Here is a 25,130-nt window from a genome sequence, read left to right as displayed (position 1 = left end):
ACTGAAAAAATGATTCTGTGGTGAAGTAAATCTAACATAAATGAATCTGAGATATCGACAATAAAAATTCAAGCTAGTATGTTTACACAAATATATTTAGTCTTGATTAAATGTTCCTCTAAGCATCCATGTCTCTTGCAGGAAATTAAATACATTTTATGATTTCATTTGTATTTTTAATTAGATTGTTCTAAAGCTGAAATGAATCCATCTTTGTCTCTGTAATGAATGGACCTCTTATTGGCATAATTTATTCAGAGGAACCTGCTTTTAATAAATAACACGTCTATTTAAAATTAATCAATAATTTTTAGTATTTACATTTACATTTTGTTCCCTCGCATTCCTCCGTATTTCTGAAATTGTTTTAAATTCGAGCCTTTAATTTGAAATGTCTGACCGGATCCTCTGTGCTGTTTCTGTAAACTTGGATGCTGAACTTGTTTGGACTCTGAAACTTCTCCATCAGGACCACAGGGAGGTTGGACCGTCTCCCGCACAGCTTCATGGACATTTGTCTCCTGCTTCAGTCTCAGCAGATGAAGGACAGCAGCGGCTCAGCGGAACCATGAGGCTTCTCTGCTGCTTTTTTCTGCTCTTTCTGCGCAGCGCGGACCTCCGTCATGTCCTCACAAATGCCGACTTCCAGCCGGAGGATGCTGCGGGTTTGGCAGCGGGGGCAGAGGAGAGGACCGGGCCGAACCGGACGGAAACTTTCAGCCTGAAGCGGGTCACTCGAGGAGCCAAAGATGGGAGTTTCAGGAAAAGAGACCCCGTTTCCCAGAACAGTCCTCCCCGCAGACACGACGACCCGAGCGGCTTCTTCACCACGCCGCGGACGCACCGCCACTCCTCCGCCCCGCGGGCCAACTCCTCCGCGGGCCTCCTGAATCCGCTGCTCCCGGTCACGGACGCCTCCTACTGGGCGTACGCGGTGCTGCTGCTCGCGCTCGTGCTGTTCGCGGCGGGTCTCGTGGGGAACCTCGCGCTCATGTGCATCGTGTGGCACAGCTTCTACCTGAAGAGCGCGTGGAACTGCATCCTCGCGGGCCTGGCCTTCTGGGACTTCCTCGTGCTCTTCTTCTGCCTGCCCGTGGTCATCTTCCACGAGCTCACCTTGAAGCGGTTGCTAGGAGACCTGTCCTGTCGGCTCGTGCCCTACCTGGAGGTGAGAGAGTGGAAGTGCGCGCGAGATGCGCGGGTGTTCCGCAGGTTGACTGCTGATTAAAGCGGGCTGAAAAAGTCCGTTTAATTCTGTATTAATGCAACTCCACCTTTAATTTTATTTAGTTTAGAAATACAATTCCAACCTCAGCAAACTTTTTATGAAACAGAATAATCGAAAAATGACGTCATAATGCTGGCCATTTACATAAAACCAATTAGGAAGAAAGAAAAATGTGAAAAGATGTTATTTGGTTAATACAAAGCACACGTAGGTCACATGACCACTGATTTCCTCCTAAGTGATCAGATTATCCAAAGCACCAATTCACGTTCAGATGTGTCTGTCTCTAAAGCATGTTTGGTTAAAAGATGTTTGTTCAGTGAAGTTACTCACAAGGAGTAAAATATTCTGAAATGTTACTCAAGATAAATTAAACAATACCATAGTAAAACTACTCCTTTTTCCACCTTTTCTAAAAAAAAAAAGTTACTCAGTTTCCAACTCGATTGATTTCAGTTTGTGTTCTTCACTTAACTGGTTTTCATTGTTGTAGCAGTAGTAGACTTAGTTTGACTTACTAAAACATGTCAGCAATTTCCACACAGTTAAGTGAATTAAAAAAATACATCATTTTTGTTTTGTGTAGCAAACATTTATTACCAATAAAACACAACATCACAACAGATAACTGCTAACATATTGTAGCGTAGCACCTACAGCTACAGAGAGAAAGACGCTGTGTCCCGGGAATCCACCATTAGATGGCATTTTTGAGGTTATATGTTTGAAACTCCAAAGAGGCAGTCTTCATAAGCCTACCTCTCTCTGTTATGGTTACTCTGATGGTTTAACACAAACTAACACATAATGAACATAAACTAGAGCAAGAGCAACAGAATAATCACTTAAAGAACAATGCTAAACGATTCACTGAAAAGATTAACAATGAACATAAATCCTACCTGTAATTCCTCACTGAAGCCACATGACAAACAGCCAAACACAGCAGAATAATGCAAATATATGAACTCTGGTTCCAGTTATCGTATTAATCAACATTTTCTATCTTCTTCAATGTTAAACAATGTTCACTAAAAGTGAATCTATTAATACCACAGGTACTTATGACATAAAGATATGGTGACTTTCGGTGTTTGACAAGATTGAAAGAGCGAACAACAAATACTCAGTTATTTTTTCTGACTCAGGTATGTGAATTTGTTTTGGATCATTTGGGGCAAAACTGTAAATTTTTCTAACCCGGGGAGAAGAAGGCATAGACGACGGACGGATTGTCTTATGTTTTATTACATTATTGGCTGATGCTGTTTAAAGACTTTATCGTAATTATTTAATGTTAATGGAAGATTCAGTTAATCTCCTGATCTCCAGCCGGTGAACACATTCAGTTCAGACCCAGTTCTCCATCTGAGCTGTTTTACTCCTCATGTTGGAGCGACTGTGAAGCAAACTGATGAATGGCTCTTTGTCCCTGGCTCCAGACGGCTTCCCTCTGAACAGAACGGGCTGTTGTGACCCGTTTGGCCTCTCGGTTCTGTTTGTGAAGCATGAAGCAGCTCTTGTTTATCGGATCTCAGAAACAAACAGTTTGCAGAGCTGGGCTGTTTGTCTGCAGGTGCAGACCAGAAGATCCACAGCTGGGTCTGAGTGAAGACAGAGACACAGGTTCTGACGTCTTCAAGCTAAAATAAAAATATTTAAAGTTTGTGGCCCGGATTACTGGGTCAGGAAGGACCGTCAGGTAGAACCTCAGCTGTGAAGCGACAGTTTAATTCCATGTTTTAGTTGTGGAGCAGAATCACAGATTTAAACACAACTGTTGGTTTCACGGTTCCAGAGTGTTTCCACTTTAGTCGCATATGTCACCTGATTTCTCGACAGTGCACCTGGAGAGAATCTGAGGTCACAATGGATCAACCAGACCTTGGAGGGAGAAGAAAAGTCTCAGTCAGAAAAGTCAGGCAGACTTTCTGTGTCTGACACAAATGGGTCTCAGCTGTCTCTTCACCACGACCGATTGATACAGCACCCACTTCACTGCAGATGCTGCTCCGACCCATCTGTCGATCTCCCAGTCCATTTCTCCCTCAGTTTTGAGCTAGAGATACTTAAACTTCTCCACTTGGTGCAGAACCTCTTCCCAGACCCAGAGACGGCACTCTACCTTTTCTGGCTAAGACCATAGTCTCAAATTTGGAAGCACTGATTCCCCTCCCAGTTGCTTCACACTCAGCTGCCTGTGAATCACTTCAGCAAAAGCTGTAGATCACAACCTGATGAAGTCGATAGGACCATATCAACTGTAAAAAAAGAAGCGTGTCCAACCCTTTGCAAGGAGACAGGCTCCAGAGTCATGTGTCGAGGTGAGTCAAACTATTTCTAGCTGGAATCTCTCAAACTCACACACCAATTTGGGATCCTTCCCCTCCAGAGAGGAGACATTCCACATCCCAAGAACCAGCTTCTGTTGCCAAGGATCAGACCACCATAATCCCAACTTTGGCCATCACCCATCCCACATTACACCCATCACTTTGGCTCCTCCTCTATGAAGTTTGTGAAATCAGGCAGCGGTTAGACTGCAGGTAAGAGGGTCCAAATACTCCCATGTTTCAAGGCTTGGAGACTGAGGATAATATCTCAAGGTGATCAGTCCTTGGCTCCTGTCCTTTCATCCTTCCGTTCGCTGGATCCAGGCAACAACATCAACTTTATGGAGTTTTCTGTTAAATAAGTCAATGAGAACAGAATCATTTGCCTTTTAGAGTTTTATTAAATCTTGTTATAACAAGGAGAGCGCTGTAATATCAACAGTATTTTTCAGAGCTCTATCACATCCAAAATGTTTATTCTCCTTTTGAAACCTCCTGCCCCGTTTCCCTTTCCCACCTCTTATCATGACCTTCACATACCAAGAGTTGCTCCAAGTTACACCACTTTATTGATATCTAACAGATCCCTGTTCTATTTTACCTAGTGATTAAATATTAAGTGCAATAAGGGAAAAATACAAAGTCAAAGGTTGAATTGTCTATTACCATCAACCAGCTGGTTGAGTTTATTTTAGTTTCCCGTCTCTGCAGCGCTCCATTCGGGCTCCCAGGTCCCTGAACTGGAGCTTCTCCTCATTTGTAGGAGCATGTCGTCTGCAGCAGGTCGTAACGAGGTCGGCCCTCCAGCCTCATCAAGGCTCTGCGTCTTCACCTCTTTTTATGCAAACAAGGGAATCTGTTTCCTGCTAATTAATGACCGTTTTCTTTAATTGCTCTTTTTGCTGAGGACCGTTTAAGCGGGTCAGGCTGCCAGCTGCCCCCGTCTGCTGTTAGTTCAGCCTTTCTCATGCTAATTACATCTCAGCAGTAATTACCCTCAGCTGGGTCTTAACTGTTTCATCTCACTAAGCTCTCTGAGGGAGGAGGAGTCTGTTTCTTTTGGTCAAAATCTTCATCCTTCTGTTCAGACGAGTCTCCATGAACTGTCAGCCTGCAGAGCAGAAGGCGTCGGTTCATGGTGATGCTCCCTCTGCTCTGGAAGTTGCTTCTCTAGCTGGAGTTGTTGCTGGTCTTGATATGCACATAGATTATTTAAATTAATGTTAGGAATAAGACTGAGATAGTTTAGCTGTTCAGTTGATGCAAAAATAAAGGATTTAAAAGGACAGTTGTATGTATTTTTCCAGGCACATAGTTCCATTTTATAGCATAATCAAGTAACTATGATACCTTCAGATATGACTTAAAATAAAATTGACTTTGTCATTTAAGACCTTGAATTTGGGCTTCTGTCTCTTTAAGAAGCTCCTACTCTTTCCAACACGCCGCCTTCAAGCATGCCATCACAACACTGCTTCTCATTTGTAACCGTTCTTAGAAGGAATGAACTACAAAACGGTTCCGATAATGAGCTCAGCAGATTCACAGTCACACTAGGTGTTTGCTAATTGCTGCTGGCTAGTCTGAAGGAGCCGAGTGCCAAGGCACAGAGGAGGGCAACTCTGAGGCGGGGAGGAGCTGCATCTCGAAGGCGGGGCTAGGGCCAACCAGGCGTTGTGCACAGCTGAATGGTTGCCATGGAGATTAAAGGATTTCTCAAACATGCATGAAAGAATCAATCCAGAATCGATAAATGTTTGACGAGGGAATAGCATTATAACATGATGTCGATTTTACATTATACTGTCCCTTTAAGGGGATTTTGGAGATAAATTTTAATGAACAGGAGCTTGGAGAAAACCTTCTGAGCAGCTGAGAGGGAATCGGATCTCCAGCCGTTTTGTTCTGAAAGCTGTCTGATTGCAGCCAGAGAGACGTTTTAATCTCTGGTCTGGGTTCTGTCTCCTCTGTCAGGTGACCTCTCTGGGCGTGGCGACCTTCAGCCTCTGCGCTCTGAGCATCGATCGTTTCCACGCCGCCACCTCGCCCTCCCCCCACCAGACGCCGAAGGTGGAGCCGTGCCGCTCCATCCTGTCCAAGGTGGGTGTGATCTGGGTTGGCTCCATGGTGCTGGGGGCTCCAGAGCTGCTGCTGTGGCAGCTCGTCCAGCAGACCGTCAGCCTGCCGGCGCTGACCTCTGACCTGCCGCAGCACCAGCCGGCGGCCTCCCTCCTGGCCTCTCTAAGGGCGGACAGGGTGAAGGTGGACGCCTGCATCCGCGAGCCGTGGGCGGAGCTCCCGGAGAGCGTCTACGCGCTGGTTCTGACCTACCACCAGGCCCGCATGTGGTGGATCTTCGGCTGCTACCTGTGCCTGCCGCTGCTCTTCACTCTGGCCTGCGACCTGGTGACCAGGCGGGTTCTGGCCCAGCGGGAGCCGCAGAAACCCGGCGCTGAGAAGGTGACCAGCAGGTGCTCTTCCTCCTCTTCCTCCTCCTCATCCTCCTCTGGGAAGAAGAAGCAGCAGGTGAGGGAGCAGAGGCTGCGTACCGCCGTGATGGCGCTCACCGCCCTGTACGTCACCTGTAACCTGCCTCAGAGCGTGTGCAGCATCACCCTGGCCTACGTGTCCGCCCCGGTTCTGGTTCTGCCGGCGCTGGCTCTGGTCGAACAGTTCCTGCTGTTCGTTCGCTGCTCGGCGACGCCGGTTCTGCTGCTGTGCCTCTGCCGCTCTCTGGGCCAGGCCTTCATGGACTGCTGCTGCTGCTGCTGCGAAGAGTGCCTCCCTGACTCCTCCTCTTCCTCATCCTCGGCCTCCACCGCCCCCACCTCCACCCTCTCCTCACCCTCCTCACCCTCGCCTTCCTCCCTCGCTCCCTCTGGCAAAGAGGAGGCGATGAAGAGCGTGGTGGCAGAAAAGGCTGTCTGTGAGGCAGTGAAAGACTCTGCAGCCGCCATCGGGACGCCCTGCTGAGCCCAGAACACAAAACGACCATTTAAAGGGATAGTTTGTGTTTTCCACATCCAGGTTGTGTGAAGTAGTTATGAATAATCAGCATCTTACGTGCAGAATTCATTCCTCATGGCTAAAAGTAACTGTGTTTCCATTACAGTTGTGTGCACATCTTTGTCTGTATTCTGGGGTTGGGATGTGATGCGTTCACTGACTCAGTCTTCAGTCTGTTTTCATCACTTCATTATTATCATTTTCAGACATTGTTTGCATCCAGATTTAAAGTCTGGCTTCTTCTGCTGCAGAATAATGACGCATGTCGGATAAAATGCGACATGACCATTCGGACTGCAGAACCTTTGAAAACTACTGGATAAGATTCAGGTCCACATATGAAGCTCCGATTGGATTTATTGGAGGGTGAAAAGATCAGAATCGGGTCGTTCAGTGAAAAAATTGGATATGGGCAAAAACAAATTGTCATTGGGTTTCGCTCACCCAGTGCAGCCATGGTGACTGAGGCTCAAACTGTTAACCACTGCAGGGGAGATACTGACTACTTGGAACTGCTCCACACAACCCTTTTTAATTTTTTTTATTATTCTTTTTGAGATTATGAATTCTTGGGTTTTATTTTAACATTTTCAAATAGTAAAAATCTGATATGTAATAACAGAGCAGAGATACTTTAAGAAGACATTTCCTCTGCCGTTTTTTTTTTCCATCTGTTTCTTTGATCCAGACGAATGAAAGGTAATAAAAACTTTTCTCTGATTACTTTTTATTTGTTCTGGAACTGCAGACAAAATAAAACCCAAGAAATAATTTTATGTAATAATATTTTCAGGAGGTTCTGTAGAGCAGACAATTATGTTACTTTTGTTAGAAAATTACAGATTTTAGAGGAATTTCTTTGTAAATGTTTGTAGATAAATATTCTTACTGTTTTCCAGTTTCATATTTTCCTTTTCTTACTAATATTTGTTCAGGATTTCTGTCCGTCCTGTTCTCAGTACTGTAAGACATGGAAACTAACTATACTTTGCTAAAATGAGGCTAAATTCAGCTATTCTGAATTATGGCTGTTTATTTTACAGCATGTTTTTGCTGGCCATTTTTTTACATTTTGTTTCAATAAAATGTGATTTTTCTTCTTGAATGTTAACATTTGTTATTTCTCTGCTAACACAGACATGATGAACCGTCCTATTCAACATTTTCTTAATGTTTTGCTATTTTTTCTAAGGACTGGTTGAATATTTTCTCCACAATCACAGATTCAGGGAACTTCAATTTTAATAAGTTTCTCTGTGAATTCAATAAAATGAATGAAAATAAAGATAAAAATTGAATTAATTTGTTGCTAACAGTAAAAATCAGAAGTTTCTCCCTGCTCTGTTTCAATAACTTTCTTTAAAAACTTTCTATATAGAGACTAAAATATAATCCCTGTTATTTTAAACACTTTTTGGGGTGATTTCAGAATAAAAGCTCATGTTTTTCCTAAAGAACTTTCACTGTGACGGTTCCAGAACGTCAGGTTGCCGTTTGGTTGCGTTTTGTCTGGAAGGCGGGGATGACTGAAAGGAGCGCTGAGCAGCTGCACGCCCACCGCTGCACCGACCCGCCATGCCGGACTGTGACGCTCCTTTTTGTTGTTGTTGGATTACTGAAGGTCACGGCTTCACAATGAGCTCCTGCAGACTGAATGAACACAGATGCTCTGTGACCGGTTGCTCTGGAGAAAACGCAGGAATTCCTCACTCAGCCGACGGGTTTCCAGAACCTTTTTCAGATTTTCTTTTATTCCGGGTTCAAACTAAACGGCCGGTTTCATCCAAACACAAGAAACTCCCTGGCTGCCTGATCCACAGACTGGGATTGGTTGGATGTATTCAGAGATCTGATTGGCTGGTTGCTCTTTCACAAAGTTTCCTCTGCAGCAGAAACCATGAAGCTGAACTTTGGTTCTATCTTTACTCATAAATGAATGAAAAAAAAAAACACTAGTTTTTCCAAAAATCATCAGTTTAAAGATTTTATTTCTGTTTTCCGGAAAGTTTGACTGAGATCCAGTCTCTTCCTGAGAAATCTCTGTTTGCACTTAGTTTCCACCGAGATCCGTTTCATTTTTATCATAATTCTGATTACAGAAATAAGTCTGACCATCTGCGGTTGTCCACATCTAGAAAAGGTCAAATCTGACAAACTGAAATGATTTATGTAGGATTTTTCTCCCCTGGTTGGACTCCATCAAAAAGACAAAAATTAAAGCTGCAAACATCCAGGATTCACATCCTACGTGCAGCTCTGGACCAAACCGTCATCTACAGCCATAACTAGAGGTTATGCAACTGTGGTTATTTATGGAAGAAGTTTTATGAAGCTCTGAAGACGTTTTATGGATAAAACTGGAAGGAGGGGACAAACAGCCTGACTCTTCGTGTGTTCTCCCTGTATGTTCCTGCGTTCTCTCTGGGTACTCCAGCTTCCTCCCACAGACCAGAACCATGACTGTTAGGCAGATTGGTCTTTGAAATGTGTGCAGGGTTGATTGTGTCTCTGTGTTGTTCTGTGATGGATGGATCTCAGAAGAAGCCAGATAATAGAGACAGAATGAGCTCTGCTCTGAGATTAAACCTAAAGCAGGAGCTCCAACTCCAGCAACTGATTTATGGCCTTAATATTCACCTGAATATTATTTCTGTTATTTAAATAATGAAGCTGAAACACCTGGAGGCCGTCGTCCGTCTGAGTTTCAGTTCATGAGCTGCTGCTGCGTCTCGTTTCCTTTGAGCTGAAATATTTGTCCTCCCACGTCGTTGTGCCTGGGCCTGAGGAGGAGGAGGGGAGGCCTCAATAAGGAGCGCTTTGTTCAGGCCCCCTCCTCCTGCAGCTCAGAGAGAGACGGCTGAATAACGCTGCATATCAATCCCCATCCACTGAGGGAGTTGCTAAGCTACAACACCCACCGCCTCCCGCCACCTGCCCCCCGTCACTGAGCAGAAAGAGGCCGAGATGTAGAGGAGGATGAACGGCCGGATAAGCTCAAAGCCAAACTGCTCAGTTTCCTCAGAAACCAGTTCAACCAGAGGCAGGAAGAGCCTTAAAACCAACACTGTCCCCAGTTTGAACCAGACTGAGCTTTTAATCCTGCAGAGGTCATGTGATCAAATGTTTTCTGCAACAAACTGAAACTGACTCAATAATTCTGAAAAATTGTTATTTTTCATGATAGGTACATAAAACCCAGAAGGTTTTGTGCTGACAGGAAGAACAGCTGATAGATTCATACAGTCATCCATCCATTATCTCACACTCTTATCCTTCATAAGGTCAACAGGGTGCTGGTGAACTTCTCCAAAGGTCAACGGGCGAGAAGCGGGTTCACCCTGGACTCACATAGTTCTATCATAAATTATCAATATTAATCATACATCCATTTTTTCAGGTCAAAGGGGCAACAGGCCCAGGAGGGAAACCAGACATCCGTGTCCCAACTGCAGCTACTCTCTGGTGTCCCAGGGCAGAGGGGAGAGCTGGTCCCTCCAGATTCAGTTTTTGAAGGACTGAATCTCGACTCAGAACCCTCTGTGTTAGTTTCAGTAGAAACTAGCGGGCTTCTTCCTCATCTTGATTGTGTCCACATGAAACTGTATAAAGGGCAGAGAGTTGGATGGATTGTCTCTGTGAAGCCGTAACATCGGTTCTGTAAAGGTCAATACTTAGCAGAGTCGTCAGCAGCTCCTCCCAGATTCCTCTCAGTCCAGAAAAAGATCCAGAAGATCCGAGTGAATCTGGACTGGAACGGAGGAAAGCTGTCGTTCTCTGATCTGGACACTAACACACACAAACACACGCACACACACACGCATGCACAAGCACACACATGCACACACCTTCACTGACCAGATATTTCTATTGAAACCTATAAAAAAGTAAAACTCTTAACCATGAAGACGTCAGGTACCAAACAGCAGCTCTGATGTTCTCAGTATGAAGATGACTACGTCCAAATGAAACCTCATTGATGAGAATGAAACTTTGTGTTCTTAAACAAGAAACTGGAGATGATTTGATTCGACTGTTCAGATTAAAGCTGCATAAAATAAGGCTTTGATTCAGGGTGTGAAATATTACAAAGGACTGCTTGGATGTAATATCTGTCTGATACGTTTTCCTCTTGGGAATAATCTTCTCCTCTGCAGAATAATGGACTTCAGATAGTTTGGAGACGACCTTTGAACTGTTCCCAGATTAATGGTAGAACCAGTTATTGCTCTGATGTCTTTCTGCGTCTGCTTTGTGCTGCTACTTTCTGTTCTAGAACCTTTGAAAACTTAACAATGGACCAATATTTTCATTCACTTCTTCTGGGTTTTGGTTCATTGACATGAATTTTTGTCATACTCCTTTGCACCAAAAAGCAGTTTAATCATCTTTTTATAGATGTTTTACTGATCAATAGTTTCCTCTGTGCTTCCCAATGGAATCACAGAGGAAACTGTGTGGAAGGTTTTATGTTTTTGTACAAACATACAAGTACAAACTTACAAACTATGCTGCACCAGATATTATTTAGATCTTGGAATCTCTTGAGTTTGACGCTTCCCATCGTCTCCTGCCGCTCCGGATGCTTCCCTGGAGTCTGCCTCCTGAACACAGAGGGTTGTGGTTTGTTGAGAGGCAGACGGCGGGCGGTGGAAGCTGGCTGGAGGCCCACCAGCATGCCGCTGAAGGACTGCCTGTCCTCTTCCTCACTGAGTCCTTCAAGAGGACATGGGAAACATCACAGGAGCCCACAAGTGAACTCTGGGGGTCTCCTTTGAGCGCTGAGCAAACAGAGCCCTCATTAAGCCGACGGCTCTCAGGCTGGGAAAATGGCTCCATTCAAATTCAGTCAAAGAGAAACCAGCCAGAGCAACTCTGGGTTCTGCTGGAGACCAGAATGACGAACTGGACCGGAATCAGTTTCATTATGGAGAGTGGCTCATACTGTTTCTGATGTGTTTAGATTATGATTAAAAACCATCCTCTGTGATAAAGTTCTGTATTATGATGAAATTTTTTTATACATTTTTTGTATCAATAAGAATAAAGTGAAATGTTTGTTTGACTATTGGGTTGCTGCTTCTTACTGACATCTCAACTAACACTAAAAACTTTATACTGTTTTTAAATCCAGCCAATAATTTCTGATACATCAATACTTAACGTCTTAATGAGTCTGTCGTCCACCAGAGGAAGAGCTGCTCATGATTCAACTAACACATTTAATGTCAATTTTATCTTATGCCCTTGAAGTCATAAAACAGTAAAAACATTACTGATACAACAGTGTTGTTACTGATTGTTTTTTTTAATTTTTTGCTCGTATTTGTTCTTCCTGCCCTATCATGTCATTATTGTAAATCAGAATTTTTTCTACATATCTCATTTGCTTAAATAAATAACAGATTGGACAAGACATGCTGACCTTTCTTCCTGCAGGTAAACTTTCTCAGTCTGAAGCTAATCTGATTCTGTGACTCCGTCCGTTTGTCCTCCAGCTGTCTGTGCTCAGGCTGGTTGGTTTCATCTTTCGATAAAAACTGAAACAAAGTTGTGACAGTTGGATAAGAAGTCATTAAATTCTGCATTATGGGAAATGACAACACAAAGGCGAGTGGTAATCCATAAAGATAACTGTTAACATTACTCAGCATTTCCTGCAGCCGCTTCCTTCACCTCATTGGCTGCAGACGCTCCTCCTGATGAAACCTGCTGAGTAAAGCAGGATAATGTCTGAGCAGACAAGATGAGGGATTTTAGGTAACATGGAACTGAGAGGATACAACCAAAAAAAACCATGGGCGTAAATCCTCCCACCCCCCACCCCAAAAAAGGAAAAAGAAATCATGAAGGAAACCCTTGTATTTACACAATATCAATATAAAAAGGCCAAAGAACGAAATAAATCCGCCTTTTATCTAAGAAAAACTTAGGGATGAATTTTTAGGTCCCCCCTCCCATTGTTAGAACAATGGTTCAGTCCAAAGTGTAGGAGGAGCAACAGCAGCCGAACGGTACCGCCGAAGTGAGGAGCTAGCAGCTAGCTGTTAGCTGTGCCTCTGCAGTACAAACATAAAACCCTCCAGTAAGTACAAACTTAAAGCAAAAGACATGTAACACCTTTACCTCTAGTTTGAAACTGGAGGGGCTGAGCGTTAGCACTAGCCGACAGCTCTGTATGGGAGCCGAGAGCAGAGGGGCGATACTGCAGAGCAGCTAAAACAAAGTATGCCCTTATTTCTTACTGTCTTCAACGCAGAGCATTTAAAACCACACGATAAACTCTTTTTTCCATAAAAACCCTGGTGCTTTGAGCGATAAGTTTAGGTTATGATACTTCCCAGATATTCACCTACCAGATTCTCAGCCATCCAGGACATGGGAAAATCAAAAAAGGTTTAAAAATAAAGCAACTTAACAAGTTATAATTTAAACACATAACTTGTATTGCGAGCCACTACAATATTTATGAGAAATTTTATTAAGTGGTCACTCATTAAAACTTGTTTTTATTTAGAGTCTTAAATTTTGTAAAGGTGTAGCAGAGATTGGATCAGTGACTGAACCAAACTCAGATCTAAACATTTGAATTTTAGTTTGACTGCTATGGGTCTCAACAATTTGTTGACGGAGAAAAACACGTTTGTTGTACATTACCACTTACTAGTCATTTTTGGTCCTGCAGCTTGAACACATTAAAAACTTTTTAAACCACGTTACATTTCACCGTAACTTTTCTGACCACCCACCCCACCCAAAAAAACTATGCTTAAGAAATGTCCTTGTTTATTGTCACCCCCCAATCATGAGATGGGATTTGCTCCCTTGAAGAAGCCAATAAAACCAGGAATGCTGCACTTTCATGCAGAATCCCATTTGAAAGTAAAAGGCAGTTTATTTCCAAGATGCAAAAATGTGCGACTGAAGAAGCTCTTCTTCCTGCACAGGTCCAGATGGTCTGGTGAGGGTTCAGGTGCAGAGATGGCAAACTGCAAACATGGAGGAAGATCTGAAAAGCTTTTCAGACGGACCTGAGTGCAGAGAAAGTGGAGGTGAGTTTAACTCACAGTAATTAGTGGTAGGATCTTCACTAGGAGACAGGAGACTGCCATGAGGTTAATCTGAGGAATAACGATCTTTAAATCCTCGGTGGCTTGATGATGGAGTCTGCTGCAGATGTTAAGGCAGCACATGGTCAGGAGCGCCCTCTGCAGATAATCCTCTCTGGAAACCAGACTCACACAAACATACAATGACCCTCTGCAACCGACTGCTCTACCAAGATAGAATACTGTCTAATTTGTTCAGAGCTACGCTGCAATTTGACATCAGTGAGACACAGTGGGGAAGTAAAACACATCCACTTCTGAAATATACAAGAAGAAATGCAGTGAACTCATGGTGGAAGTCCAGCAGTACAGAAAACGATGTTCCTCTTCCACGCTGGTCCTCTCCAGTTCCAGCTACCATGAGGGGAGGGGTGGTACCAGAGGCGTCTCTGTTTTGTTGCATATTTTATATTTTTAATTAAACAGATCTTAGTTGCTTAAGTTATCTAATTCTGGCCGCTTAAGTCAAAAAGTTTGGGGTGGAATCTAAAATAAGACTTGCAGTTATTTGTTTCTCCACGCGGGGGCAGTGTTGCTCCACACCAGAGGGATTCATGTGGTTGAAGGAGTGAGTCAGACTGCAGAGAAGCAGTAAAACTTTTAGAATCTTTTATAATAAACTAAATAATCATTTACTGTTTGTTTCCTGATATTGGAGCTGTTTAGCGGAAGCGGTCCATGTTTCCTCTGGGTCGGACCTGCTGCAGGGTCTCCATGCTCCCTCTGCAGTCACATGACCCGCTTGTTGGGTTCATTGATTATCCTTTCGTGCACACATCCATGAACGTGCACGCTCCTCTGTCTCTCTGTGTTAGCCTCTGGGTGGGCAGGCGACCCGTCAGCCTGCCGGTCCGAGTCCTTGATGGGCCAAATTGGCACAGTTAATGCTGGGCTGTTGTTCTGGGTTATGTAACTCTATCAGTGGGATCAGCGCAGGCTGGCTAACACGAACTGTTCAGGACCGTTAAACTCTTGCTTATCCTCCGTAACCATCATAAACCTCTTCCTGCAGATCCTCCTGCCACACAGAGAAACTTTTATTATCAACTCATACATCTGCAGCTCGGGCTGGGATACATTTTTCACCCCCAGCATCAGTGCAGGGAGTTTTCCATCAGTGTGTGTGTAACTGGATGTTTACACAGCAGGCCTGCAGTTTCCTAACAAAGACCAGCTCCCAACATCCATATTTAGACTGTTAGAAGCTGCAGCAGCTCGACTGCCACGATTTCTACCCGCATATGGAGAACGTTCTGCTCTGACACCGTCACACTGTCCTTCTGGTGTGGTCACACGGTTTATGTTTGAGCCTGGATCTTGTTTAGGGCCTGAAATAAAAATACTTCTTCACAACTGAGAGAAGCAGCGATTGTTCTTCCAGAGATCCGGGAAAAGCTGCAGTTTTAGGCCGTCAGTTGGAGGATTTACAGCAGAATTAGTTCTTCATTCATGCTCACATTGTTTACAGAAGAAAGTCAAACAATGAATCCAGAAAACAGAACTGTGAATGAAAACTTCTTGCTCTCCCAGCATGCATCGTTTCTCTCTGGGTACTCCCAAAAACACGACTGTTGGGTTAATTAGCCTCTGTGTGTGTGTGTGTGTGTGTGTGTGTGTGTGTGTGTGTGTGTGTGTGTGCGCGTTTGTTTGTAATACTTTTTGGGGATCACTTTCCTGATACATACTACGTTGTGGGGACCCACTGCTCCTTGTGGGGACCGTCAGCGTGGCTGATGGAAACGGGGAAACCAGGCCGACCGAACCAGCAGCAGCATTGATTTAAAAACTCACGCTGATGTTTCTGACTGGAGGAAATTGATCCGGCTCTGGTGCTCCAAAGCTTTCAGTAAAATGACATTTAAAGATCTGAAACGGTGGAAATGAGGACAGCAGAGCGCCTGATTGCTCTCTGTGGTTTGGCCGGTTATGAAAACACTCAGACATCCAGGCTCAGAGCTCAGGATCCAAACTCAACAAGCTGCTTCACCAAGACGGAGCTGGAAGTGGATGATTCTTCCTGCAGAAAACACTGAGGATGACCACATGTTGATCCGAATGGGTTATCTTTACCTCATATCACATCTTTGTCTGCTGAACAGGCTGCAGGTTGACTCACTCAAACAATGCAATGAAAACATCTAACTTTGACTAGGCTACTCTAAAATCTGTATTTGTTTAGTTAAACTGAACCATTTTGTTTTTCCATTTGTTTGAAGATTATAAATGTTTAATTGTGACCAAAAATTACAAGGATATAAAAACATTTTGCAAGGATATAAAAAATTTTTGCAGAACTTTAGGCTGAATGAAAGAAATTATTAAAATTGGTAACCTAGGCAACAGGCGAGAGAACCACTGAAACCAGAACCACTAGAACTGAAAGTCCAAACCTCAATCCAGTCAGAAGTTCCTGATACTTTTTGTTACATGATGGACAGATTATGATGTAATTAGGACTGAATTGTGCTCATTAATCTGAACCTGTCTTTATAATTGGATCAATATGTTGATATTATTTTCGTCTTCAGGATATTATTGGGAATATTTTGTGAAGTGTGAATAAACTGAACTGAGTTGATCCGGTTTATGGAAGTGTTACAGTTTATGGTGTGAGAGTAAATATTTTAGTATATTTATGAACAAACGGGATAAAAAAATTTAAATAACTTATCCAATGTGACGCTTCTAATCATTCATCTCATTCAGTATCAGGACCATCCAGCTGCTGCAGCAGAAATTTAAGATAGACTTATTGATTTATTAATTTAATTTTTAAAACAGGAACAGATTAAAGTAATCATGCCTGGCTCAGCATTATTGGTGGTTCCTGTTCTGCAGAACATAAAAACATGCAGATGTCCAACATCACAATTATTACATTTTAATTACATATAAAATGTTTTTAAGGCTGGTAGTTGTCAGTTGGTAACAAGGGAACATTTCGGTCTCTGCATCTCGTTTCCTCTCATTCTCCAACCTGCCTGCATGTTCTGATGTCTGCCCGGTTCTGCAGCCTGTAATCCCATTACTGCGCTGCCCCCTGCTGTGCATGTGTGGGTCTGCAGGCTGACGCTTGTTCTGATTTTTGATAGTACAGGAATCAAACCACGGAGCTGTTGTGATTTTTCTGTGTCCCTCCGATTGAAGCAGAGCTGCCTTTAATCCCTAGCATCCCTCCCCCTCAGAGACTCCAACCCTTCCTGTCCTTCCCTTTGTCTCTGTCTCTTCCTCCCACACCTTCTCCCCCTCTTTCCTTCCATCTATCATCATCCGCCGCCTTCAGCTAACCGGCCTCCCAGCAGAGAATTATGAATAGGACTCAGATCAGTCGAGCTTATTGTCTGCCGCCCCCTCTCTACCTGCCCCCTCTGCGTCTCTGTCCCTACTTTCTAACTTTCTCGTCTGTTTTGAATCGATTGGATCCGACCTGACACCCACATCTCAGCTTCCTATGGATTAACCCCTTCGCTGCCTGTCTGAGGCAGGCTGAGGGGAGAGCGAGGCTCATTCTGGTTCACAGATCATTAATCATCCGTTTTCTCCACTTCCTCTGCTGAGAGTTATCCAGCTACAAAACCTGGCCATGATCTAACACCACGGGCTCAGTCAAAGTAACGAGGAGACTCTGAATCAGAGTTCTGAGAAGAGAAATAACCCATAAAACTGGAAAACATCTAGTTGTAGGAACCAATCATGTTCCTCTGGGTTCAGCCTGATGAATTCCTGCAGACATTAACTGTTACTTTTAGAAAATTCTGTTTTTTCATTTTTTAAAAAGGTTTTTACTGCAGTGCTCCCAGTTCAGATCCAAACGCAATAAGCATCAATTCATCTAGTGATAAATTAAAACAAGATCAATAATTTCCATTTACATGATGTATAACTTTTTTCTTTTTATCAAAAACTGGATGACTAAAGTTTTTATTTTGGTGCTTTTTTCTCAGCTAAACCTTTTACATACAGAGACTTTATGATTCACTTTATTTGTTCTTTTGGACACGATAAATTATCCCAGAAGTTATCGTGATAAACAATAATATTGTTGATTTTAGACCATTTTCAAGAAATATAACAGTAATAGCAAATATCAACAAACTTTAATTTCTAATGAACACTAGTAAACAAAACAGAAAAAACAAATAAAATGAATTATGAAGTTTTTGGTAGAGAGAAATTATAAATCATTCAAATGGAAATTATTAAGTTTGTGTTAATTGATCATGCGATTTATTGATTTATTGATATAGTAAAAACGATATCTGAAGGTTTGGAAAACATTAGATTTTTCCAAGTTTTTTATCCTTATTTGTGTCTCTGCAGCATTGTGTCACCTTCCTGCTGCTGGGAACACAAAGAAACCTGAACAACTCGGAGCAGAACCGAACAGAACCAAACACAGCAGCAGAACACAGACCGGGACAGCACCGAAACAGAACCGGTCCATCTCATCCTCCTGGTTTATCCTGAAGTTGATTCCAGGTGAGAATATCTCCAGATGTTCATCAGATCAGCTGCTCAATGGATAAGAACCAGAACTTGGTCTGTTCAGAACCAAGCGGGTCCGGCAGCAAAACCAACGCTGTGGATCGGCTTCACTGAGATGTTTAACCTGTCATTTTCTCCTCCAGTCGTGTGGCGACGCACACGCTCGTTGCCATGGTTACACAATGTTTAAATATAGGATATACATTAGCAGCTGCTCAGAGGCAGCAGGAACACACATTCAGTCATTTTCCTTTATTAAAAACAAGATGGAGGCAGAAAACGCAGGAGGAGCTTCAGACTGAAGTTTGGAGCTGAAGTTTATTTTAGTTTTTAAGGGCAAAGTGTCATCCTTCCCTCTGACCATCCATCCTTCATTCAGCTCCTAAATTACTGGAATAGTAATAAATTTCACTACTGGAGGAATTTTAATCAATAAATCAATCAGTTTTTTACAAACACTCTTTCCGACTGTCTCTCAGGGCAGAACTCAACCTGTTCATTAAAAGGGCAGTATCAAGTAAAATCCACTTTTTTAGCTCCATGTGGTGTCATTATGTTATTCCCTCATCTAAAACAAAACTGGGGAGTTGAATTGATTGTTTAATGCATGTATGAGACATCCTTTAATTTCCATGGCAACCATTCAGCTAAAACGCCTGGGTGGACCTAGCCCCGCCTTCAAGGCGCAGCTCCTTCAAACTAGCCAGCAGGACTTAGCAAACACCTGATGGAATGACTGATCTCTTTATAGGAGCTACTGCTCAGAGCAATGCTGGTAAAAACATTAAAGGGTTAATACAGGAGCCATGTTGTTTCAGAAAAAGTAGGAGCTTCTTAAAGAGACACAGACCCAATTTCAAGTTAGTTAAATTACAAAGTCAAATTTATTTTATGTTCTGTTTGATGTATGTAGTATTTTTATAACAGTTGAAGTTAACATAATTACTTGGTATAAAACGGAACTACGTGTGAGGAAAACTCATAACACTCCTTTAAATAATCCACATTTCTGTGAAAATGTGTGTTTTATCTCCTTAAAGGTTTCTTCTGTTTCCTTGGTCATCAGATCATCAGTCCAATAATAATATCAGACAAAGATGATCTGAATAAACACTAAACTGATCTGTGTTTGAACTCTTAGTTTTCTCTGTGTTCATGGTTTGAATAATTTCCTTGTTATTTACATAGATCTCTAGATCTAGAGCTAAATATTTATAAAATGCTTGCCCATAAGTGGAATATCAAAATAAAAGCTGGGTTTATGTTAACCCCAACTCCACTCCTGGTGAGACTGAATTGTTGCTCAAGTAATGATTTTTTTTTTTTTTGTTATTAGTTTGTTTATTTCCTCTCCATATGTCCAACCTGTCAGTTAAAAACATTAAATGTTCAGTTTTAATGGCTTTTCGGGTATTTACTCATGTTTCTATAGCAATAGTTTCTGCATCAACATGCATCTCTGCAGTCAAGTCAGACAACTTCTGATTGTCTTAAACATTTAGTTAGAAACTAAATATGTAGCTTCCTAACTAAAGAGTTGGAAAACTAAATATTTGGCTTATGAATTAAGCATTTAGTTTGGAACTTAGACTTTTATAAGTGTAGGAAAATATGACTGAAAAATGAACACCAACATTTTGTTTCTTTGTGACTGGCTAAATAAACCAAATTATTGCTGTAAAGTTTTACAAACAGCGTCGATGTTTTAATCAGCACTGCAGCTGCACCTCCGTTGGTCCAAAGGCATCCAGTCAGCAGCCAGATCAGGTCCTTTCTGGTAGCTGGAGGTGCTTAAGGCCTTGGAACGCTTCAAATTTGCCCCACTGGTTTCCCTGCAGTGGGACACACGGTCGTTTGAAGCTAACGTTTCAGAGATTTGCTCCCTCTCAGCTGCCATGCTGCCACGGAACAAACAGGTTGATGTTTTTCATAAATGGCAGCTTTAAGGAAACCGCAGCGTATCTTCAGCTTTCTGGAGAACTGATTCATTTCTGCATGTGGAGGCTGAGCTGAAAGATTCAGGGGAACAGCCACCAGTTAATCAGTGTCACAGCTTGAGAGCGATGACTGCAGCAGCGAGGCGGTTATATAATGTCAGACTGTGGGATTCCCAGCAGCTCTGCCTCCTCCACTCAGCAGTCTGAGGAGAGGAGGGGGGGATTGATGTCGGTGATTGCCATCATGAGTGTGAAGGGTTTAGATTGGCCACCAGCTCCTCTGCTCCTCAATAATCCAATAATTACAAGAAGCATGTTAACAGGGATCCCTCTGCTGCAGCCGGGCGGAATCAGACTCGCATCCATAATGCAGCCAGCCTGAGAGCACAGCGGCGACAAATTACGCCTGGAAAGCCAAACAGCAACACATCTCTGCAGGAAGCTTCCCTCAGAAGCAGCAGAGGAAGACTCCGGCAGCCGTCACTGGGAGTATTCCTCTGGTCCCCCTGAGGTCTCTCTAAATAAAATATCAGCTCTGTTTTAATTAAAATCTCTGGATTTAAAGGGACTCATGCAACTCTGACAACTTAAACTGGGAATATGGTTGGAGGTGACGACTCAAGATTCAGGCAAAATAACAGATTTCAGATGCAGCCTGTTCTCAAAGACTTGAAGCTTGACTTGGACTTAGAATCTCATCTTCTTCATCGTTCCATCCGTAGATGCCATCATCATCATCGTCATCATCATTCTCTCAGGCTGAGGATGGCTGCAGAGTCAACGTCTCGATGGATCCTTATAAACATGATGGCTTCACCAACTGGCGTCACAAACTGGATGGACGGGTGTGGACTTCACTCAAATTCATAGAAACTTTATTCATCCAAGAGGGAAATTAAATGTTGTCTTAACTCATATAATCCAAACTAGCTTTACAAACATGATGCAAACTCCAAAACGCAAAAATCAAAAGCTGCCTCAAATAGCAACAAATATAAAATGCTGCAAACACGCTCAACAAGACAGAAGTCCTCCAGACCACTAGGGGGAGTCGATCACCTAATCATACAGGATCACATCCTCTGTAAATGTCATGATTTAAAGCTGCAGTTTGTAACTTTTATAAAAAAAATATTTGTTTTACATACTTTTTGTTGAAACTGTCACTATGAGAGTAAAATCTGAGAGATAATCTGTGATAAAGTTGAGCTACTCCGGCTTCTTCCAGTGCTATCTAGAAACAACCAATCAGAGCCAGGAGGCGGGTCTTAGTAATGACAATCACAGTCTCGTAGCACTGCTAATACCCCCCCTTTCTCTCTGCTGCGCTGCAGCTAGCATAGCCTGCTGTGAATGCTAAGGCTCATTAGCATAACCACTGATGATGACGGATAAACAGTTTTGAGTTTGATTGACGGCGCTAAGACCCTCCTCCTGACTTTGGTTGCTTGTTTTTGGTTTGGAGCGGTGAATTTATTCAGACGGTTATAGAAGCTCAGGGAGGAAGTGGAAGAGATCAATGTTTTCACAGATTATCTGTCTCATAGCAAAATGTCACAACATGGTGAGAGTTTTAACAAATGTAAAAAAGACATTCTTTATAAAAGTTACATACTGCAACTATAACAAGATATCAGGAAGAAAGTAGGAGGGAAGAAAAGGTCTGTTTTCTATAAAACCTCAGCTTAGTTCTTTAGGTAACATTACCGACTCCAGACTCCCCCTAGTGGCCTGGAGGACATACAGCTTATGGAAAAAGTTTGGGATTTGCTATTTTTTCCATTTGCTTCTATATCTTCTGGTTGCAGCATTTTTTGTTTGCAGTAGGGGGTTTTTCTGTTGCATTTCTGTTTTTGTGTGTTTTGGCGTTTGCATCATTCATGTGTTTGCAGCTCTTTTCTATATTTGCATCTGTCAGCCACCAGAGGGAATGATTGTCTAAACATGCAACAGTTCAGCCAAAAAACGGATGAACAAATCAGAAACAGTGCAGCAGTTTATCTGCAGCTATGAGGGCGTCCATCAAGTCTGCTCTGGAGAAGAAGAATCTGAGCTGACGCTCAGGAGAACAGAATGAACCAGTAAAATGGAAAAACGGCTGAATTTTTTTAGCTGTTTTTCAGTGTATAATTTCAGATTTGCTGAATGGAAACTGAACGACTTTGTTCTGATACTTTCTGACTTTGCTGTCTGTAGTACTCGGCTTCTCGCCCGCCGGCTGCAGCAGCAGATATGAATATTTAAAAACTCCTCATATATGTAGAGTTTTATTTATTCAGCAGGGAGAACGACTTCCTGGAAGAGACGTTGCATTAAATTCATTTCCCCCAAACCTGTAGAGAAGATTTTCTCCCTTTGGGACTTTTTCTGCACAGTTAATATATAATATATAATAATAACTTCATGTAGGATATTTTTTTAACACCTAGAAAGGCCTTCCCACTGAAATTAAAGATGAATTACTAATGCAGCAGTGCTGCTGCATGGGGAGGGCTGCTGGTTTCCTCTGCAGAAGCTGCAGGTTTCTGGAAGCAGAATCTTTTAGGACTGATTCGTTATTTACTGAGACATTTGTTTCCCCCTGAAGACCTGAAGGTTGTCGATTAAGTTTCTACACCAGTTTCACCGCAGTGAGGCTGACCAGCTCACCTGGTCAGGACGGATGGCTCCTTACGAACATGACAGCATCACCAACTCCAGTGTCATAAGTAGGATTGATTTGGAGTGTATGAAGCTGAATTTAAATCTGACTGCATGATTAACTGGACTGATTAGATTATCTGCATGAATTGGATCCATTTGTCTTCTGAAGTGCTGAGAAATAACATTTACATCCAACTGGTGCTGAATAAATGAACACACAGAGGAAACCTGACAAGCAAACTGAAGGAAATGCACAATATTATCATATATGTGCACATTAAAACTGAGAATGTGGCAGTTAATACCAACCTGACAGTCTAAATATCTGGTACCAAACACAGAATAAGCTTTATAAAATGTCTTATGGGGGTTTTCCAAGCTCTGTGAATTAAAACATCCTTCATTTAAAGTATGGAAGCCTAAGGAGGACATCTTTCTGTGTTTATAAAGTTTTGTCAGAGGAAACTAATGGCTGTTTTATTATCCAGCATCAGCCTGAAAAATGTCCTATTATCATGAATCAACTCAAATCGTGATGCATAGAGGTTATAGTCCTTTAATATCTTATTTTCATGTTGCAGTTCATCTAAGTGAAACTAAAAATGCAATAAATACAGTTATATGTGACAGAGAGCGACTGCTGTAAGCTTTAAGCTGTTCAATGCAGAGATGATTGGTTGATGCTGCTGCTCAGATTTGTAAACATCTGATCAATCTGCCAGATTTATAAATACATATGCTATAAAATATACATGTGAGAGAACCCATTTAACATGAATTAATAATGTAACATCATTACTCTGACTGGACTCTTGTCTCTATAATGGTCTATAATAACGACTATGGATGCTCTAATCAGGGCTTGTGTCCGTGAGAGCAACCCGACTCATTTAGGACCCGACCCGAATTAAAGTTCATGAAGATGCAGCAACTTTAAAGCAGTAGAATAAGATACTTTTTTCTCTCATTCTTTCTTTCTTTCTTAATGTCTATAGCTAACTTGCTATAGATAGCTATAGCAAGACATGATAGCTAGCTAGCTGTCACATGTGTTACAAATGTGCACAAGTCTTTTTCTGTATTCTGCTAATGCTGAAAAAACACAATTTCTCAATTGCGGTGTTTCCATTAAATAATAAATTAAATCAAAATAACACATGAATAAGCTTCTTAATATAAGTCATTAAAAAATTATGGCAGTGACAAATGTAAAAGTTACATGACATATATTCATAATTCAGCACTTATCTATCAGCCAATCAGAGGAGACGTTGTAGCAACAAGCCCCGCCTACTTGGAAACAACTATGTAAGCTGCATTTTGGGGAAATTGTAGTTGGGCATTTTACAGAAGAATGATGCACAACTTTTTATGAACTGTGAAGCTGTGAGAGCTCTGGTGGAGCCGGCTGCACAATGTCCAGAAAAATCCATCGTCCTCCTGCTACTTCCTGTCGTCTTCTTGGTAGTTTTCTCCAGTAGTAACGTCAGGCTGTCGATCATGTGACTCATGATGTGAAAAAGTGTTTCCATTACAGTTTTGTGAAAAACATCCACTTCAATAAGGATGAAAAACCACCTGATCACAGAGCAGGTTTTCTTTTCTTTTTAATTGGTGTTTTATTTTAATTTGCATAGTTTTATAGTTAATGGAGATGCAGTTATTCATGTCTGGCTCCTCTGGCTGCCCTCATGTCAGACGAAGCTCATAACTTCGTGGAGCGTCTTTCACTGAACTCTTGGTTGAGCTGCAGAGCCTGAAGAGTCACAGTGAGACAGATGAAACAGACTCTTGTCTCTTTCCTCACCTCCTCACCTTCTCCTCCCAGTCCATCCTAACCTTGTTTTCCTCCTCCGCTCCATCCGTCCTCCGCCTCCCACCACAGAGTGTTTTAGGACTCTGTGGACGGATCATAAACCGTGTTTTTTTACAGCCTCCTCCTCTCTCGCTGTTTATCTTGGAGTGAATGGACGTCAGGAGCTCGTTGAATATTTACAGCAGCCATTAGAGTCTCAGCTGAAAGGAGAACAGAGCAGAACAAACTGAGGGGAGGGGAAAGAAAGAAAAACCTCCATATTTTCTGTTTTATTCTTGGCTTCACAGAACAGATGAATCAACTGATGATGCAGTGGAACCGGATCCTTTGGATTTCCCTCCGATCATTTAAAGATGTCTTGATCAAAGTTTCTTCAGGCTTTCTGGAGACGTTTTGGGTTATTCTTTGGTTGCTTAGCACCAACTTTCAGTCCAGTATTTGACTCAAGAAATCATCTGTGAATTATTGAAGCACTAAAAACCGTTCTTAATTTAAAAGATGAATTTGTGTTCAACAGACATAAAACAGTTGTTTTATAGCTACAAAGTATTTCCCAAATTCCTTCATGATAATCTG

General features: G+C 42.3%; 1 protein-coding gene and 1 long non-coding RNA gene across 3 annotated transcripts; one reads left to right on the top strand and one right to left on the bottom strand.

The window, feature by feature from the left end:
* Positions 1-304: 304 nt before the first annotated feature.
* Positions 305-7,855, top strand: LOC103153882 (prosaposin receptor GPR37L1-like). Its single transcript, XM_007574962.2, has 2 exons — positions 305-1,168; positions 5,536-7,855. The coding sequence occupies exons 1-2, from the start codon at positions 392-394 to the stop codon at positions 6,532-6,534; spliced, it is 1,776 nt and encodes a 591-aa protein (XP_007575024.2). The 5' UTR covers positions 305-391; the 3' UTR covers positions 6,535-7,855.
* A 1,871-nt stretch (positions 7,856-9,726) lies between these two features.
* LOC107833333 (uncharacterized) lies at positions 9,727-12,289 on the bottom strand. Of its 2 annotated transcripts, XR_001659056.1 has the most exons (4): positions 12,212-12,289; positions 11,990-12,104; positions 11,068-11,168; positions 9,727-10,536 (listed from the first exon to the last, which is right to left on the bottom strand). It is a non-coding gene; the product is annotated as an uncharacterized LOC107833333 (long non-coding RNA). The 2 variants fall into 2 exon arrangements; XR_001659055.1 differs by having other exon boundaries at positions 9,727-11,168.
* Positions 12,290-25,130: the final 12,841 nt, after the last annotated feature.

This window comes from Poecilia formosa, unplaced genomic scaffold (genome assembly GCF_000485575.1).
Source record: "Poecilia formosa unplaced genomic scaffold, Poecilia_formosa-5.1.2 Scaffold365, whole genome shotgun sequence".
In the NCBI taxonomy this organism is placed as follows: domain Eukaryota; kingdom Metazoa; phylum Chordata; class Actinopteri; order Cyprinodontiformes; family Poeciliidae; genus Poecilia; species Poecilia formosa.
This window is presented reverse-complemented; position numbering and strand designations above follow the sequence as displayed.

Excerpts from the sequence above, each read along its gene's own strand:
- LOC103153882 (XM_007574962.2), top strand. The coding sequence starts at position 392 with ATGTCTGACCGGATCCTCTGTGCTGTTTCTGTAAACTTGGATGCTGAA. Across the intron at positions 1,169-5,535 it reads GGCTCGTGCCCTACCTGGAG|GTGACCTCTCTGGGCGTGGC; the intron begins GTGAGAGAGTGG and ends CTCCTCTGTCAG.